At 40.2% G+C, this 17,431-nt stretch overlaps 1 protein-coding gene across 16 annotated transcripts in view; it reads left to right on the top strand.

Moving 5' to 3' along the window:
• The first annotated feature begins 1,678 nt into the window (after nt 1-1,678).
• Nucleotides 1,679-17,431, top strand: part of CAPRIN2 (caprin family member 2) — a 43,536-nt gene continuing 27,783 nt past the window's right edge. For 8 of the 16 annotated variants that reach the window (XM_045554084.1, XM_045554074.1, XM_045554085.1 and 5 more), the window contains exons 1-3: nt 1,679-3,247; nt 5,105-5,167; nt 15,317-15,403. In XM_045554084.1, the coding sequence (XP_045410040.1) occupies nt 2,996-3,247; nt 5,105-5,167; nt 15,317-15,403 (402 nt within the window). In that variant the 5' untranslated portion in view covers nt 1,679-2,995. The remainder of the gene's footprint in view (nt 3,248-5,104; nt 5,168-15,316; nt 15,404-17,431) is intronic. The other 8 variants (XM_045554081.1, XM_045554082.1, XM_045554083.1 and 5 more) reach the window with 4 other exon arrangements.

Raw genomic sequence — 17,431 nt, forward strand, 5'->3', positions numbered from 1 at the left:
GGGGGAGGGGAAAATGAACCAAACCCCTGACAAATGAAAGTTTTGGGGGCATGTGCTTTCAAAATAAGCCAAATTCATTGGTTTGAAAGATGTTCTGTAACAGGAAAACTTTTTTCTAAATCAGCTTTTTAATTTTCTCAGAAGACATTGCTGCAACATTATTGTGGTACATTTTGCTACAAATGTTATGCTATGCTTATACAGACTATACTGGACTTGAAATTTAATTATTTTTGCTTTTGAATTCTTTCTTGATTCATTTTCACAATCCCTGTTGCAAAATAAATCTGTATAGATTTATTCAGAATTATTCCATTGAGTAGACTATTTAGAATCTACGGCCAGATCTATATGACCCAAGGGACAGCTTTTGTCTGGCCAATTAGAAGACAAACATTTCATAATTAATCCGACTGAAATACCATTTTTAGGTTCATTATTAGCTCAGGCTACAATAGGCCTAACCTGTGTTGTAACTTTGTGTCAATTGGTTGGTTCAGAAGTGTGTCCTTCACATTTTTTTTGATTATGTCCACCGTTTTTTTTGTCCTTAAGGGTGAAGGCATAGCCTTCCTCCCCTCATGTTCTGCAGCTTCTGTTCTTTCTTTGGTTATAAACAATGAGACAAAGGGATAATGTAATATTTCCCTGACCCTCAAGAACACATATGGGATTCAGAGATTCAAAGCTGAAATGCAACATTAAGGTACATTGTGTCAACAGGGACGAAAAAGAACACAGATAATAGATGGCAAAATACTGTATCAAGAAACGCTAAAATTAAGATACTTTTTTGTGGGAGCTAGGCCAAGACTTTTTAAATTAGGTCTTTGTTTCCTTGATTATCCTTTTAAATTTTTTCTGTTCTCTCTTGCTAGTCTAAATAATTTTTATCAGAGCGTTGGGGACAGGACCTAAAAAGAAATATTTGGTGTAATGTTGGGGGCAAGGTATTGCTGGATTTGTGTTTTCTTCCCGTTTGATACGAGAAACACCATCCTTTTCTTAAGATACTTATGTATTTCCAGCCTTTTCACTTAATTTTCTGCAACCTTACAAAGATTTTACCAGCTTTCTCTGCGTGCCCATCAATTCTGTTTCGTCTCAACGAATAACACAGCTTGAATAAACACAATGCCATTATTGAAGGTTGCAGAGTCACCTACTCCGTCTTTATGGCAATGCTGATTTGGGGCATTCTGCTCTTACAGGATGACTCCTTTGTGAGGAAACGGTGACTGTCCCTCTCCTACAGCGGAGGGTGTTATCTGCGGGGGCAAAGGCGCCCCTGCATTGCAAGAGCGCCCACCTAAACCACCAGAGCCGCAAGCTGGGTTTATCCGGCAATTCCAGCACGCGCGCGCTGCCCTTTTGGAGCGATAGAAATCACCTGTTCAAGGTCGCGCAGCCAATCGGCGCTGCCCGCAATCAGCAAGGTCGGGCCGGGCTGCGCCGCTCCCCGCTCGGCCGCGCCGGGTGTCCCCGCGGGCCCACCCGGTGCCCGCAGTCTGCGCAGTGGCGGGGAGCCGGCGCCCGCCCGGAGGGGGCGCCCCGCGGGCCCAGGCGGCCGCGGCCGGGGAAGGGGCCCCGGGAGAGGCGGGGCCGCGGCGGCCCGCGGGCGGGCAGGGGCGGGACGGGGCGCGGCCCATATAAGCGGCGCGCGGCGGAAAGGGCGGGCCTGGGCGCGAGCGGCGGAGTCGGCGGAGCGCCGGGCGCCGCAGACGCCGCGGGCGAGGACCGGGAGGGGAGAGGGAGGAGACGGGAGGAGGAGACGCGAGTGCAGGGTGGCGCCGGTCCACCTCCGCAGCTCCCCTGGCTCCCGCCGGCTTTTGAAGGCGGGCCCGGCTGCGGCAGCGGCGGCCTCGGCGGCCTGGGGAGGTGAAGCCGGGCTGCGGCGGCCGCGGGCGGCCCGGCGAGGGTGGGCAGGTCCGGGCGGCTGCGGGGAGGTCGGGGGGCGGCCGGGCATCCCCGGGGCGGGGCGGGGTCCTGGGGGGCAGCGGCTCGTGCGTTTTCCTCCGGGTCGGCCTCCCCGGGGGCCTTGCAGAAGTGGCCCCAGCGTCCCAAGGGTGTGGGAAGGGCGGGGGTCGGTGCCTTGCGGGCGCGGGGTCCGCTCGGTGGAGGCGCCCCTCGCGCAGGCCCCTTGGGGGACGAGAGGGGATCGGCGCTCGCGCGCGGGGCCTGACACGTCCTTGCTTTGGGGATGCTGCTTGGGGGAGTGAGAGGGGTACCTCGGGTGCCCGGAGGTGAAGGGACGGATACTTCGGTGCCCAAGGGCCGCTGATTAGGGCAGTGGAAGACTCGCTAGAATGAGCTCTTAAACCGGTTGGGTGCGAGTGGTTATGGGTTGGTCTAAATAAAACAGCCAGAAATCAACTCGTTGAGAGTTCCTGGCTGCAAATATCCAGTAGGGATGGAGCGCCTCGTAGGCCCCGGAGCAATCAAAGGGAAGTTGGGCATCCGTGTTCAAGAAGCTGCTGGTTCACTTAGCGTGTGAGAGCCAGGAAAGAATTGTGTTTGGGATTTTCTTTTAAATGTTCATGTTGGGGTTGGCGCTGGCGGCGAGGGATCATGCAAAGAGTTCCTAGTGGCTGCCTGAAGGTCCCAGTGTGGAAAGCTTATTCTTCTGGTGTCATCACTTGTACAGGGGAGTTATTCAGAATGTGGTTTGTCCTCATGAGAAGAGAGGCGCTCTGAAGCCATTGCTGATTAGCAGTTCTTACTGACTGGGGAAAATCGAATTTCTGGAAACATCTTCCATATTGTAGTTTCTGCCTACGTAAAGGCTGTCCTTATTGGCTAGTGCTTGGCATTAATTACCTTAAAAGTGGTGGGATGGAAGTGCAGTATCTGAAGCCCTGCTTTGGAGCTCATTTCTGTGGAAAAGAATTTTAAGGGAGTGAGTCTAGACTTTCCAGGGAAGTTAAGGCCTGGCTGTGTCCCTGTAGTCCTAATTTGATACTTAACTTTTCCACCCTCTTCAGCCTCATCTGTTTCAATGGTGCAACTCTCTCCATCCCCTTTTGGTTACCAGTCACCTTCAGGCCATTCGGAAGAGGGAAGAGAGGGGAATATGAAGTCAGCCAAGCCCCAAGTGAACCACAATCAGCATGGGGAACGCCAGCGGGCCTTGAGCCCCCTGCAGTCTGCTCTCAGTGCTGCTGCATCTCCTTCCCAAGCGTATGAGACCTATATTGATAATGGACTCATATGCCTTAAACACAAAATTAGAAACATCGAGAAAAAGAAGGTAACTTTTTTTTTCTCCCAGCCCTGTACATGCATGATCTTAAGCAAGAGTTAAGGAGCTGACATTTCTTTTTTATCAGGGTTTATAAATGTTCCTTCCTAAAAATTTAACCTTGAGATGTAGCTGCCTGAAAATAATTAAACAAGCAGGCTAAATATTGGAAGTATTAAACATTTTGTTTTGTTTGTCAATACAGCTGAATAAAAATTATTCTTCTTAGTAAAGTTATGCATGCTGCTACTGAAATACTTTAAGAGCTAGCTATTTTAGGTCAGATTAATTCCTTGAGTGTAGTATTAATGTTTCTTTTCATAGATGAGTTAATGGCCTGATTTTTTTTAGCTTGTTTTCCTTGTGACTTTCTGCAGCAGTTGATATTGCAGTATAGCTGCTGCAGTCATTGGAACCTTTAGTCATGGTAGAACTAGGAAGTGTTTTTGCACTAATTTTTGTGCTGTTAGTTGAGGGTTTAAGATTAGTGGGTGAAACCATTGTAGACAGCCTTGGAAAGAGACCCAGAAGTTATAATCAGCCTAATGTTACAATAAATGCTGATGTAGAAATCTAAATCCTTCCTTATTTCCTGAGTCATGTAGCCTGTGAATCAGTACTGCATGTTGCTTTGTTGTTTTATGGTTTTCTTCTGTTTTTGGCAGGTAAGGTTGACTGACTATCTGGACCTATGTGCTCTTAAATATTTTGTGCCAAGACCTAGTTAAACCTTTAGAAAGTTGCTTCTGATGGAGGAGTATGAAGATATTTTTAAGAGTCTGGTTGACTCTTTTCCCTTTTTTAAAGCCAGAAAAGTACTGAAGAAGGGCCAGTTGCTAATAGCTTCTCTGTAGCTCTCACAGTTTATCTTTTGAATGCATGTAGTTGATCACAAGTGTGATAAGGTGAGAGTGCCAGGTCAGCACAAGTTCCCTACCACTATGAGAACTAGTCAAAACAGGAGATTTCCTTAAGTGGAGGAACTACATATATGTATACTTACACTCTCTAGCTTAACTGTAATTCCTTTTTAATTTTGGATACCTATCTGATAGTACCAGTATTTCATTTCAGGCTTCTGAGAAAGCATTTTAAGACTGTAAAGCTAATATAAGAGGAGCCTAAAAAATGGTTTTAGAATACCATAGGGGGTTTGTGTCATTATTATGGGGCCAATAAATGCAATTTATTTTTTATGTATTTCCTTAACTATCAAATTTAATATGAAAAATAGCTTCAAGTTGAGGTTACTATAATGCTAGAAAAGTCATCTTTTACATTTCTGTACTTTTAATGGGAAATTTCCTATTGGGAAAATGCCACATAATTCATCAGGTAACTGAACTAATAGTTTACACATGAGGTTGGAGCAGGACTTCTCAACTTTGACACCACTGACATTTTGTGCTGAATAATTCTTTGTTGTAAAGGGCTGTCCTGTGCATTTTAGAATGTTTAGTAGTACCCCTGGCCTCTGCCCACAAGATGCCAGTAGTACTCTTCTCTTCCCTCCTACCCACCCCCAAGTTTTGATAACTAAAAATATCTCCAGATGTTACCATATATCCCCAGGGGACATAATTGCCCCCGATTCCATACCACTGGGTTAGAGCATATGATTAACTAGGTAAGTAGAAAAGGGTTTTATTACTGCTTAACTTTTGTAATTCCAGATTCATGTTATTCTGTGTATTTTTTTTTTCCCTTGACTGGAACTTGTTTACAATTGCTGCTTGCCTTGTAGTAAAATGATATTCTTGCAGACTGATAACTTCTTCGTTTTCATAGCAACAAGGTCTGGCATTTAGTTTATTTGCTTAAACATTTTATATCAGACTATAGTAGATACAAGTTTCTCTTTTGTAGCTCAAACTGGAAGATTATAAGGATCGCCTGAAAAGTGGAGAGCGACTTAATCCAGACCAGTTGGTAAGTGGCTTATGATCCTTCGGTCAGACTTGCTGATTTTCTTTTTTTAATAAAACTCTAGATGGATTTAGTGAGACCACAGACTTTATAGGCCAAAAAAAAGAGAGTCAGAATCCACTGGATTTTTCAAAAGACTTTGTCTCTTTGCCTGTTAGGTCTTGGATTTGACTTTCTGTTGTACTAGTCAATGGCATAGATGGCGGTTAGATTGTTAAATAGGAGTGAAAATGTAGACTATCGCTGAGTTACCATACAGACTGAAATTAAAACTAATGCTAGGGTGGAATGAAGGTGAAGAGAAGGGAATAGTCTAGCTTTCGGCTTTTTACTGGTATATTCTAAACCTGACATCTTTCTGCTCTACAGTGTTAAAGTATGTTTGTTGTAGCTTGCCTCAGTTTTCTCCAGTTGCTTCTCCTTAATTCTTTTCATGTTTTCTCCCTACTTTTCTATCCTGGATTGCCATGTCCCCTCTCAGGAGGTGTGCTGGTCTGATATCTGGCTTTGGCCGGGTGCGGTGGCTCATGCCTTGTAATCCTAGCAGTCTAGGGAGGATTGCTTGAGGTCAGGAGTTTGAGACCAGCTTGAGTGAGAGCAAGACCCCATCTCTACTAAAAATAGAAAAAATTAGCTGGGTGTGGTGGTGCACAGTTGTAGTCCCAGCTACTTGGGAGGCTGAGGCAGGAGGATTGCAGGAGCCCAGGAGTTTGAGGTTGCCCTGAGCTATGATAACACCATTGGACTTTAGCACAGGTGAGAGAATGAGACTGTCTTAAAAAAAAAAAAATTACTATATTAGATTATTTACAATTTTTTAAACATCATTTAACTTGTCCATAGTATACCTGGCAATTGCAATTTTTATCTAATTTGTGTAGGAGAGTTTCTGCAATATGAAAAGAAAAAAAATGCTTCATTGATGTTTGCCATTTTGACCTGATCACATCTCCTGGCTAAGAAGGGACAAAATTTATTTCAAAGTTATTTAATCTAGCTTGTGGGTCTATTGTCTTTTATCATTTCAATTAAAATTTTTGGTTATGTATCATAGATGCTGGCATTCAAGGACTTTTCCCTTGCCTTATTGACTCTTCTTCACTGACCCAGAATTTTTGTGATGTAGTAAATTATAATTTTGCTGAGGCACAGATTTGAATTGTGTGAGCTCTGAGAATAGTGTGCTCACTTAGCTGGTGAGAGGACTTAGCTGGACATCCAGCATTTCAAAGTGGCATTGTTTTCAAGTAGTCATGGTGTGTTCAATAACTCTTAAAGTGATAAAACTTTTCTTTGTGTAAATATCCTGGAATGAAGTGTCCTGTTAGAATAGTGTTCTTTATTTTTGGGAAACATGGGGGTGGGGAGGATTAGAAGTTCTCATGGTAGCTCTCTAAGAAATGTCAAGGACGTGCTAGATTTCATTGCTTCCACAAGGCAAACTTTAATCTCAATATTTCATTTCTGTATTTATAGCCACATAGTGCTTCTATAACACATAATAAATACATGAACTTTGATTTCTCAAGTAATATGCTGACAACTGCCAAATTTATATGGCTATATGGCTAATATAGAGTTCTCTGAACTCTATATTTCTATGTCTAGTTGCCTATTGGACACCTCCTGATTTCTTCCTGTCCCCCAAAACCTGCTATTTTAATCTTAGCTACGTAAGTTGATGGCTTGATCAACTAGAAGGATGGAGTTGCCAAACACCTTGGAGAATTTCTTATCTCCTTTTTCTTCATACCTCATATCCAGCTCCTCAGCAAATCTGGTCAATACTACCTTCAAAATAAATCAAGAATCTGACCATTTGTCATAAATTCCACTTCTGCTGTCCTGGTCCAAGCTACATCATCTTTCATCTGCGTTACCATGATAGCTTCCTCACAGGTTTTTCTATTTTGTCTTCTCAAAGTCCATTCTCAACACAGTAGCCTCAGTGATCCTGTTCCGATGTAAGTCCGATGGTTATTCCTCTGCTCAAAAGTTCCCATCAGGGTGATAAAAAGTGTCCTTACTGTGGTCTACAAAGTCCTGCTAAATATCCTCCCCATTTGCCTTCACATCATACTCCATTCCCTGCACTTCTCTCCCTTACTAGCTGCAGTCCAGCCATGGTGGCCACCTTTCTGTCCTCCAACATCCCAGGCACACTTCTCTTCTCCTGCAGGGCTTTTACACATGCTCTTTCTGCTGCCTGGGATGCTTTGTTTCTCCGGATGTTTAAGTGGCTCAATTCTCAATTTCTTTCACCTTTTTATTTGAAGGGCACCTCAGTAAGACCTGTCCTGACCACACCATACCCCCACGCCCCTGTTCACACTGCTTAGCTCCTTTCCTTGCTTTCTTTTTCTACTTATTTCTTTTTTTCTGGGGTGGGGTGGGGGGTGCACAGGGTTTTTCCCTGTCACCTGGGCTAGAGTGCAGTGGTGTCATCACAACTCACTGTCACCTCGAACTCCTGAGTTCAAGTGATCCTTCTGCCTCAGCCTCCTGAGTATCTGGAACTACAGGTGTGCTCCACCACACCCAGCTAATTTTTCTTTTGTTTTTTTTTTTTTTAAATAGAGTCGGGGGTCTAGCTCTTGCTCAGACTGGTCTTGAACTGGGTCTCAAGCAGTCCTCCTACCTTGGCATCCCAGAGTTTTAGGATTACAGGCATGAGCCACTGCACCCGGCCTCCTTGCTTTATTTTTCTTAATAGAAGTTAGCACTTCTCTGACAGGCTATAAAGTTTTATTGTTTGTCTCACTCCTACCCTTACAATGTAAGTTCCATGAAAGTAGAGATTTTGTCTGTTCACTGCTATATTACTTACTAGTGCTTAGAGTAGGCATGTAAAGTGTTTACTACATATAGATTTACTAAATATAAAATGAGTATTAGGTCTTTAGATGTGGCTAAGCTTAGAGTTTGTGGCACTTTTGAGAAATCACATCCCTTCATATGAGCAATATATATTTAAGGTAGAAAATTTAGAAAATGCAGTTAGGACAGAAGAAAAAAATAATACTCAGAGAACTGTTGTTAGTATAGGCATATCTTGGACACACTGTGGGTTCTGTTCTAGACCATCATGGTAAAGTGAATATTGCAATAAAGCAAGACAATTTTTTTGGTTTCCCATTGCATATAAAATTATGTTTACATTATACTGTAGTCTGTTAAGTGTGCAGTAGCATTATGTCTAAAAAAACAATGTATATACCTTGATAAAAAATACTTTATTGCTAAAAAAAATGCTAATGGTCATCTGAGCCTGCAGCAAGTTGTAATCTCTTTGCTGCTAAAGGGTTTTGCCTCCATCTGTTGGCCTCTGACTGATCAGGGTGGTGGGTGCCGAAGGTTGGGGTGGCTGTGGCAATTTCTTAAAATAAGACAACAGTGAAGCTTGCCACATTAATTCTCATGTGATGCTGTTTGATAGTATTTTGCCCCCAGTAGAACTTCTTTCAAAATTGGAGTCAATCCACTTGAACACTGCTGCTGCTTTATCAACTAAGTTTATGTGATATTTCTAAATCCTTTGTTGTCATTTCAACAAGGTTCATAGCATCTTCCCCAGTAGATTCCATCTCACGAAACCACTTTCATTGTTCATCCATAAGAAGCAACTCTTCATCTGTTCAAGTTTTATCCTGAGATTGCCGCAATTCAGTCACATCTTCAGAATCCACTTCTAATTCTAGTTCTTTTGCTATTTCCACTACATCTGCAGTTACTTCCAAAGTCTTGAACCCCTCCAAGTCATCTAAGAGGGTTGGAATCACCTTCTTCCAAACTCCTGTTAATGTTGATATTTAGGCCTTCCATGAATTATGAATGTTCTTAATGGCATCGACAATAGTGAATCCTTTCCAGAAGGCAATTTACTTTGCCCAGATTTATCAGAGTAAGGCAGCTATAGCCTTGCAAAATGTATTTCTTAAATAAGAAGACTTGAGGCTGGGCGTGGTGGCTCACGCCTGTAATCCTAGCTCTCTGGGAGACCGAGGCGGGTGGATTAAACGTTTGAGCTCAAGAGTTCGAGACCAGCCTGAGCAAGAGCGAGACCCCCGTCTCTACTAAAAAAAAAAAAAAAAAAAAAAAAAATAGAAAGAAATTAGCTGGACAACTAAAAATATGTATATTAAAAAAAAAAAAGACTTGAAAGTCAAAATGACTCTGATCCGTGGGCTGCAGAATGGATGTTGTGTTAGCAAGCATAAGAACAACATTCATCTCCTTGCATATCTCTGTCAGAGCTCTTGGGTGACCAGGTGCATTGTCAATGAGCACTAATAAAAGAATTGTTTTTTCTGAGCTGTAGTTTTCAACAGTGGGCTTAAAATAGTCGGTAAACCTTGGAGTAAACAGATGTGCTGTCATCCGGGCTTTGTTGTTCCATTTATGGAGCACAGGCAGAGTAGATTAACATAGTTCTTAAGGGCCCTGGCTTTCTGAGAATGATGAGAATTGGCTTGAATTTAAAGTCAACAGCTGTATTAGGGAGTCAGCCTGTCCTTTGAAGCCAGGCATTGATTTCTGCTCTCTAGTTAGGAAAGTCCTAGGTGGCATCTTCTTCCAACAAAAGGCTGTTTTGTCTACATTGAGAATCTGTTGTTTAGTGCAGCAACATTCATCAGTTATCTTAGCTAGATCTTCTGGTAACTTGCTACAGCTTCTACATCAGCACTTGTTGCTTCACCTTGCACTTTTATTACAGAGATGGTTGCTTAGACCTCATGAACCAACCTCTGCTAGTTTCAGACTTCTCTTCTGCAGCTTCCTCACCTTTCTCAGTCTTCATGGAATTAAAAAGAGTTAGGGCCTTGCTCTGGATTAGGCTTTGGCTTAAGGGAATTTTGTGGCTTATATCCAGATCCTTAAAGTTTTCCCCATATCAGCAGTAAGACTCTTTTGCTTTCTTAATTGTGTGCGTGTGTACTGGAGTAGCACTTTTAGTTTCCTTTAACAACGTTGCCTTTGAGTTTACAACTTGGCTAACTGGTGCAAGAGGCCTAGCTTTCAGCCTATTTCAGCTTTTGAAATGCCTTTTCCACTAAGGTTACTCATTTCTGTCTTTTGATTTAAAGTGGAGGACAGGCCGGGCGCGGTGGCTCACGCCTGTAATCCTAGCTCTGGGAGGCCGAGGCGGGTGGATTGCTCAAGGTCAGGAGTTCGAGACCAGCCTGAGCAAGAGTGAGACCCCGTCTCTACTAAAGATAGAAAGAAATTATCTGGCCAACTAAAAAATATATATATACAAAAAAATTAGCCGGGCATGGTGGCTCATGCCTGTAGTCCCAGCTACTCGGGAGGCTGAGGCAGTAGGATCGCTTAAGCCCAGGAGTCTGAGGTTGCTGTGAGCCAGGCTGATGCCACGGCACTCACTCTAGCCCGGGCAACAGAGCGAGACTCTGTCTCAAAAAAAAAAAAAAAAAAATAAAGTGGAGGACATTTGACTCTTGTACTTGAACACTTAGAGGCCACTGGGTTCAATACTGAATTAATTTCAATATTGTCGTGTCAGGAAATAGGCCCAAGGAGAGGGAGAGAGACGGGAACATCATCTGGTCAGTGGAACAGTCAGAACACACAAAACATTTGTTGGTTAAGTTTGCCATCAAACAGTTACAATAGTAACATTGAAGATCACCGATCACATATCACCATAACAGACATAATGTTAATGAAAAAGTCTAAAATATCACGAGAATTACCAAAATGTGACAGACACAGAGTTGAGCACATGCTGTTGGAAAAATGGCGCTGATAGTCTATTTTAATTTGGGTTGCCACAAACCTACAATTTGCAAAAAATGCAATATCTGTAAAGCACAATAAAGTAATAAAATGAGGTATGCCTATATTGTAGTATTTAATTGAAAAGCTCTAAGTTTAGTTTTTAAAACTGGTAGTACTTCACATAGTTCAGAAATTAGGGAATATTTAAAAAAGATGTTTTTCTTTAACCCCTGTTCTTTCTCTGTTCATTTCTTATCTTACTATATATAACGATTGTTGGTATTAATAGATTCTTATGTCTCCTTCCAGAATTTCTTTTAGCCTGTTTAAACAAATACCCTCCCTCCTACCTACCTCCTCTCTTCCCATTTTTTATACAACTTAGCTTACCATAGACACTTTTTGGGGGTCTTAATTTTGCCTTTTTCTATTTTTTAAACACACTTCATTTTTTGAACAATTTTAGGTTTACAGGAAAATGGAATAGAAAGTACAGAGTTCTCATGTACCCTTCACCCCACACATGCACAGCATCCTCCACTGTCAACATTCCTCACCAGAGAAGTATGTCTGTTCCTTTTGATAAACATGTATCATCATCGCCCAAAGTCCGTAATTTACATTAGGGTTCACTCTTGGAGTGGTACATTTTATGGGTTTTGATGAATACAAATGTATCCACAAAATGTATCACACGGAATAGTTTCACTGACTTTAAAAATTCTCTGTGCTCTGCCTATTTATCCATTCTTTCCCCTTTTTTTTTTTTAGGTATCATGACAGTGTTTCTATGATATGTAGTCTTTAAAAGTATGATTTTTTTCAGTGAAACTATCTGAACCTGGTTCTTTTTTGGGTTGGAGCTCTTTGAAAATATACTCTATTTTTCTTGGAAATCACTTATTTCATCTAGTTTTTAAAATTTGTTCGCATAGATTGGGGCAAAGTAGTTTATAATAGAAGTTTAATACAGCCTGTTTCTGGTTACTTTCTATCTCTAATTTTGTGTGCTTTTATTGCCTCAGTTTATTCTGAAGTTATCTAGTAGTATACTCCCCCCCACCATCAACTTTTGAATTTCTTTTATTCCACTTTTTATCTTTTCTACTCAGTTCATCTTTCTGCTTTCCTTTGGCTTATTTACTGCTTTTTGTAGCTATGAAAATCTCATTTTCTAAAATTCATTGAAGGCTATGAATTTTCCTTCAAGCACTGCTTTAGTTGTATTAGGCTTAATACTGTATTTTCAATATTTATGAGAAGTTTTATAACTTCAGTGTGATTTTCTTCTTTAACTCAACAGATATTTGTAATACTGTAAATAAAACTTTCTGTGGTCTGTATGGCTCTTGTAGCCTCTGGAATAACAAATCTTAAGTAATCTGTCAAGCTAAGCTATATAAGGTTTATGTTAGATTGGTAATGTAAACCTAGGTTTCTCTTTCAAATAGAAATTGTTTTTAGAGTCACATTTGTAATTTTAATATGTTTTTGGTTCAGATCTGGATTTGAAATGGAGAACCAAAATTCAAGTGAGTTCTGAAGCAGTAGGCAAGGGGACGCTTGATGGTTTTGGTTCCACTGCAGTATTGTTAAAGAATTAGGATTTGGTACCCATCGCTTGCTGCTAAGCCCCGAGCCTGTATTATATTCAATACATCTGTGTTAAACTCATATGTATGGAATCCTCTTTCCTTTGTAATTCTATTGCTGGTGGCCTGGTCTAGGCAAGCCACCTAAACTTTACTTAAACTTCCTCATTGATATCCTTATCTTGGGACTTTACTTTCCAGTTCACCAGTCCTATTGCCTCTACTTTTCTTGAAACAATCAGTATATTATTCCTTTTAAAAGTTTTAAATCCTCTTCAGAATCTTTAGCATATCGGAGGCTTTCTAAGATCATCTTCTGAACTACTGTTAGAAGTCAGTAAAAGAGGGAATTGTAAAGTAAGGTTTCCTATGAAAGCAGAATTGAACAGGATCCAGGGCACAGGTAGAAGGATACCTTCTTCACTGTGTAAAGAAAGGAGGAATGAAAGGGGTTAGATCCGCATTAGATGATGGTCAGTTGAGGTAGTTCCCATCTGATGCTGCTTTTCTTGAGTTGAATCTAGTACCATTTGGGAGTGGATATGGGGGAGTATTTCTTTCTAGTTTTACATCCCTCTGAGGACCATATACTCTGGTTATGTTACCTGCCCATTTTTGTTTCTGTAGCTGGAAGGCTTCTACCTTTTTCATTATATAATGTATGGTCCAAAAAAAATGTTGCAAAAAGTTAGAGCATAATAAAGCAAGCATCAGAACCCACCTCTCAACTCAAATAGTATGTTACCAAGAGTGTTGAAGTTCTTTTCCTGTTCAGTACTTACTCTTTCCTGTAAGCATGACCCCAAACTTGTCCCTTGCTTGTATTTCTTTTTTTTTTTTTTTTTTGAGACAGAGTCTCACTCTGTTGCCTGGGCTAGAGTGCTGTGGCATCAGCCTACCTCACAGCAACCTCAAACTCCTGGGCTAGAGCAATCCTCCTGCCTCAGCCTCCCGAGTAGCTGGGACTATAGGCATGTGCCACCATGCCCGGCTGATTTTTTCTATATATATATTTTTATCTGTCCATATAATTTCTTTCTATTTTTTAGTAGAAACGGGGTCTTGCTCTTGCTCAGGCTGGTCTTGAACTCTTGAGCTCAAACAATCCACCCGCCTCGGCCTCCCAGAGTGCTAGGATTGCAGGCGTGAGCCACCACGCCCGGCCTTGCTTGTATTTTAATAGTACTTGTTTGTTACCCTTAAATTTGTTAGAGTTGCATTTTTGTACCTTATAATAAATGGTATTATTCTATATATTCTGCAGTTTGTCTTTTTCACTCATTAGGATTTTTTTATTTTAGGATTTTCTATTTCTATGCAAGTGCCTATATTTCATTTGTTTTTTGCTACTCAGTAGAAGTCTGCAAATAGATGGATGCTTGAGTTGTTCATAATTTTTTTTGTATTATGAACAGTTCTATTTTGAGCAATCTCATGTGTGTTATTGAAAGACAGGTGCAAGATTTTTTCAGAGCATATATCCTTAGGCTGTAGGGTATGCCCATAGTTAATTTCATAGGTAAAAATGCCAAACTGTTTTCCAAAATTATTGTACAAGTTTATACTAATACTGGTAGTACACAGGAGTTCCTATTGCTCTATATCTTTATGGAGACTTAATATTTCAGACTATTTTTTTCAACAGCTTTATTGAGGTATAATGTACACACCACAAAAATAAAACCACTGTAAGCATACAATTCAGTGATTTATAGTAAATCTGTAGTGTTATATAACTATCACCACAGTCCAGTTTTAAAATATTTCTTATACCCCCAAAGTTCTCTTTTGTGCCTTAGTTTGCTTTCTAGTTTTATGAATTTGTCTTTTCTGGACATTTCACATAAAATAGTCTTTCACATCTGGCTTCTTTCACTTAGCATGATATTTTTGAGGTTCATCTGTGTTATAGCATGTATTTAATTTCTTTTTATTGTTGACTAGTATTCCATGTATTGTTACACCACATTTTGTTTATCCATTTATCAGTTGCTAGATATTTGGATTTTTTTTTATTTTAGGCTATTGTAAATAATGCAGCTATACACATTTGTATACAGGTCTTTATGTGGACATATGTTTCCATTTCTTTTGGGTATCTAGGGTAGCTATCTAGGAGTGGGATATTATACTATTCTAATTACTGAGGCTTTATAATATGTCTTTATCTGACTGGGCAAATTCCCCACCTTGTTCTATTTCAGATTGGTCCTTTCTTTTTCCATATAGATTTGAATTAGTTATGTCCCATGAAAAACCGCTTTTATCTCATTACCAATTTTGTTCATCTGTAAAGTTTTTAAAAATAAATTTGCTCTTTTAAATTTCCTGTAGGATATTGTTATTTCTATTACAATACTTAATTTTGTCTGTTATAGGTAATTATTTATAAATCTTTTCCACCATATTATAAATGTCATGAAGTTGCTTGTTCATCTGTGTGATACTCACCATGCTACTTGTGTAATACATTTGAGTAGTGAATGACTATTGACAGAGGAATCCCATTGGCTCAGTGCTATTAAAACCCACAGGCCTCTCTGACCTTAGACTTTATAGCTAGGGTTGAATTAAGGCTCAGATTTCTAATATAAAAATTAAATTTCTAGCATTAAAATTAAATTTTTAAATGTAACTTTACATAACTGGTACTGATATTCTTTCTCCCTACTTTTTCTTTACGTAAGTGCTTTTCTGTATATGTATAGTAAATGGCTAGTTCATAAAGTCTTAAATCTCCTCTGCTGTATTTAAAGAACACTTGTTTTCACATATTTGTATTTAGAAGGTCATAAAATTGATGTTTTCTCATCCTCTTTGGTAGGAAGCAGTAGAGAAGTATGAGGAAGTGCTACATAATTTGGAATTTGCCAAGGAGCTTCAGAAAACCTTTTCTGGACTGAGCCTAGATGTGAGTATGTTTTCTTTGCTTTTCCTAAAACCGGCTTAAACCACTGATCTTGAAAAAAACATTGGGTTTAATAATTGTGTTTGGTTACCATCCGTCTCATTTCTGCTGATAATTTATTGGGGATAGGAGGTTGAGAATAGCTAATAAAGAACTAGTTTTTTCAGATTTCTGTAGTCTCAAGGGAACACAAATGGCATCTGAATATGAGGCATTGTGAATAAAATATTAGTTATCTAATGTGTGTTATTTCATTATGGAATTACAGAAATAATTGACAAGGGGAATAAAAACTTAATTTTAGAATATAGAATGAGACTATTTTTAGAATATAGGTAGGCTGGTCACGGTGGCTCATGCCTGCAATCCTAGCACTCTGGGAGGCCGAGGCGGGAGGATCACTTGAGCTCAGGAGTTTGAGACCAGCCTAAGCAAGAGCGAGACCTCATCTCTACTAAAAATAGAAAAATCAGCCAGGCGTGGTGGCACGTGCCTGTAGTCCCAGCTACTCTGGAGGCTGAGGCAGGAGGATTGCTTAAGCCCAGGAGTTTGAGGTTGCTGTGAGCTAGGCTGATGCCTTGGCACTCTAGCCCAGGTGACAGAGGGAGACTCTGTCTCTAAAAAAAAAAAAATTGAATATAGGCTTGTAAATTTACATAACAGGCTTGTAAGTTTAGCATTATTTAATATATGAGGAAACATAGAGTTGGTACTGTTTTTGAAAGCATGAAAATTATTACCAGGAAAATTTATGATTCATGTTAAGTAGAGTTAAATCTGGCGTCTCTACTTTTTAGGTCCTCTGTGTTGGCACCTCAAACTTTTATCTCTGACAGATTTAATCAATAATTAATTATGAAGTCTTAAGCATTCCTTAATGAAGTGTATTCTTCATTGTTTCAGGATCTTAGCATTAGAAGGACCTTTAAAGGACCAACAATGGAGGAATTTTTTTTATAAATTCATTCATGGGGTGGGGAACATGCCTCGTAAGATAGTCTTTTTTTTTTTTTTTTTTTTTTGATGTTTTCCTTTTGTTTTAGTGAACTAAAAATCTCTTCTCCATTCCTCTGGCATTAAAAATATTTCTAAGCTAAAGACATCTACCATCTTAATTCTTGCAATACAGTTTTGAGTTGTTTTCTTCTGGATATCTGATTTAAATGTCAATTAACTCTTTTTTTTTTTTTTTTTTTTTTTTTTTCAGTCAGAGTCTCACTTTTTTGCCCAGGCTAGAGTGCTGTGGCATCAGCCTAGCTCACAGCAACCTCAAACTCCTGGGTTCAAGCAATCCTGCTGCCTCAGTCTCCCGAATAGCTGGGACTACAGGCATGCGTCACCATGCCCCGCTAATTTTTTCTATATATTTTTAGTTGTCCAGCTAATTTCTTTCTATTTTTTTTTTTTTGTAGAGATGGGGTCTCACTCTTGCTCAAGTAGATATAAATAGCCCCATTTTAAAGATAAGGAATATGAGGCTCAGAACAAAAGGGACTTATTCAAAGTCATATGGCCAGTAAGTGATAGGGCCAAGATAGGACCCTAGGTACTCTTTGCTTCTAAAACAGTGGTGTTTTTTTTCTCTATACCATGTATAGTATCTTATCTATTTATGTTTTCCATGGCTATAGTCTAGAGGTACCTCCCAACTCACCAAATTTTGTTGCTATTCATGAGGTTATTTTTACTTGCCTGTACTTTGATTTTAAGTGAGATAATAAAGTAATCTGGAGCTTGCCTTAATGAATCAAGACCCTAAAGGTGCTTGCTAGTGCTTAGTTTTTTTTTTTCCTGGTGACTTTTGGGCTCTGTTTTCACTAAAGTTTTTCTTTTGTCAGACCTCTTCTGTGATAGGCAGTTTTGTGGACATTTTATTTTATTTTTTTCTTTTCTTGAGACAGAGTCTCACTCTGTCATCTCACCTAGAGTGCAGTGGCATCATCATAACTCACTGCAACCTCTAACTTCTGGGCTGAAGAGATCCTCCTGCCTCAGCCTCCTGAGTAGCTGGGACTACAGGTGTGTGCCACC

The sequence above is a fragment of the Lemur catta genome, chromosome 6 (assembly GCF_020740605.2).
Source record: "Lemur catta isolate mLemCat1 chromosome 6, mLemCat1.pri, whole genome shotgun sequence".
Classification (NCBI taxonomy): Eukaryota; Metazoa; Chordata; class Mammalia; order Primates; family Lemuridae; genus Lemur; species Lemur catta.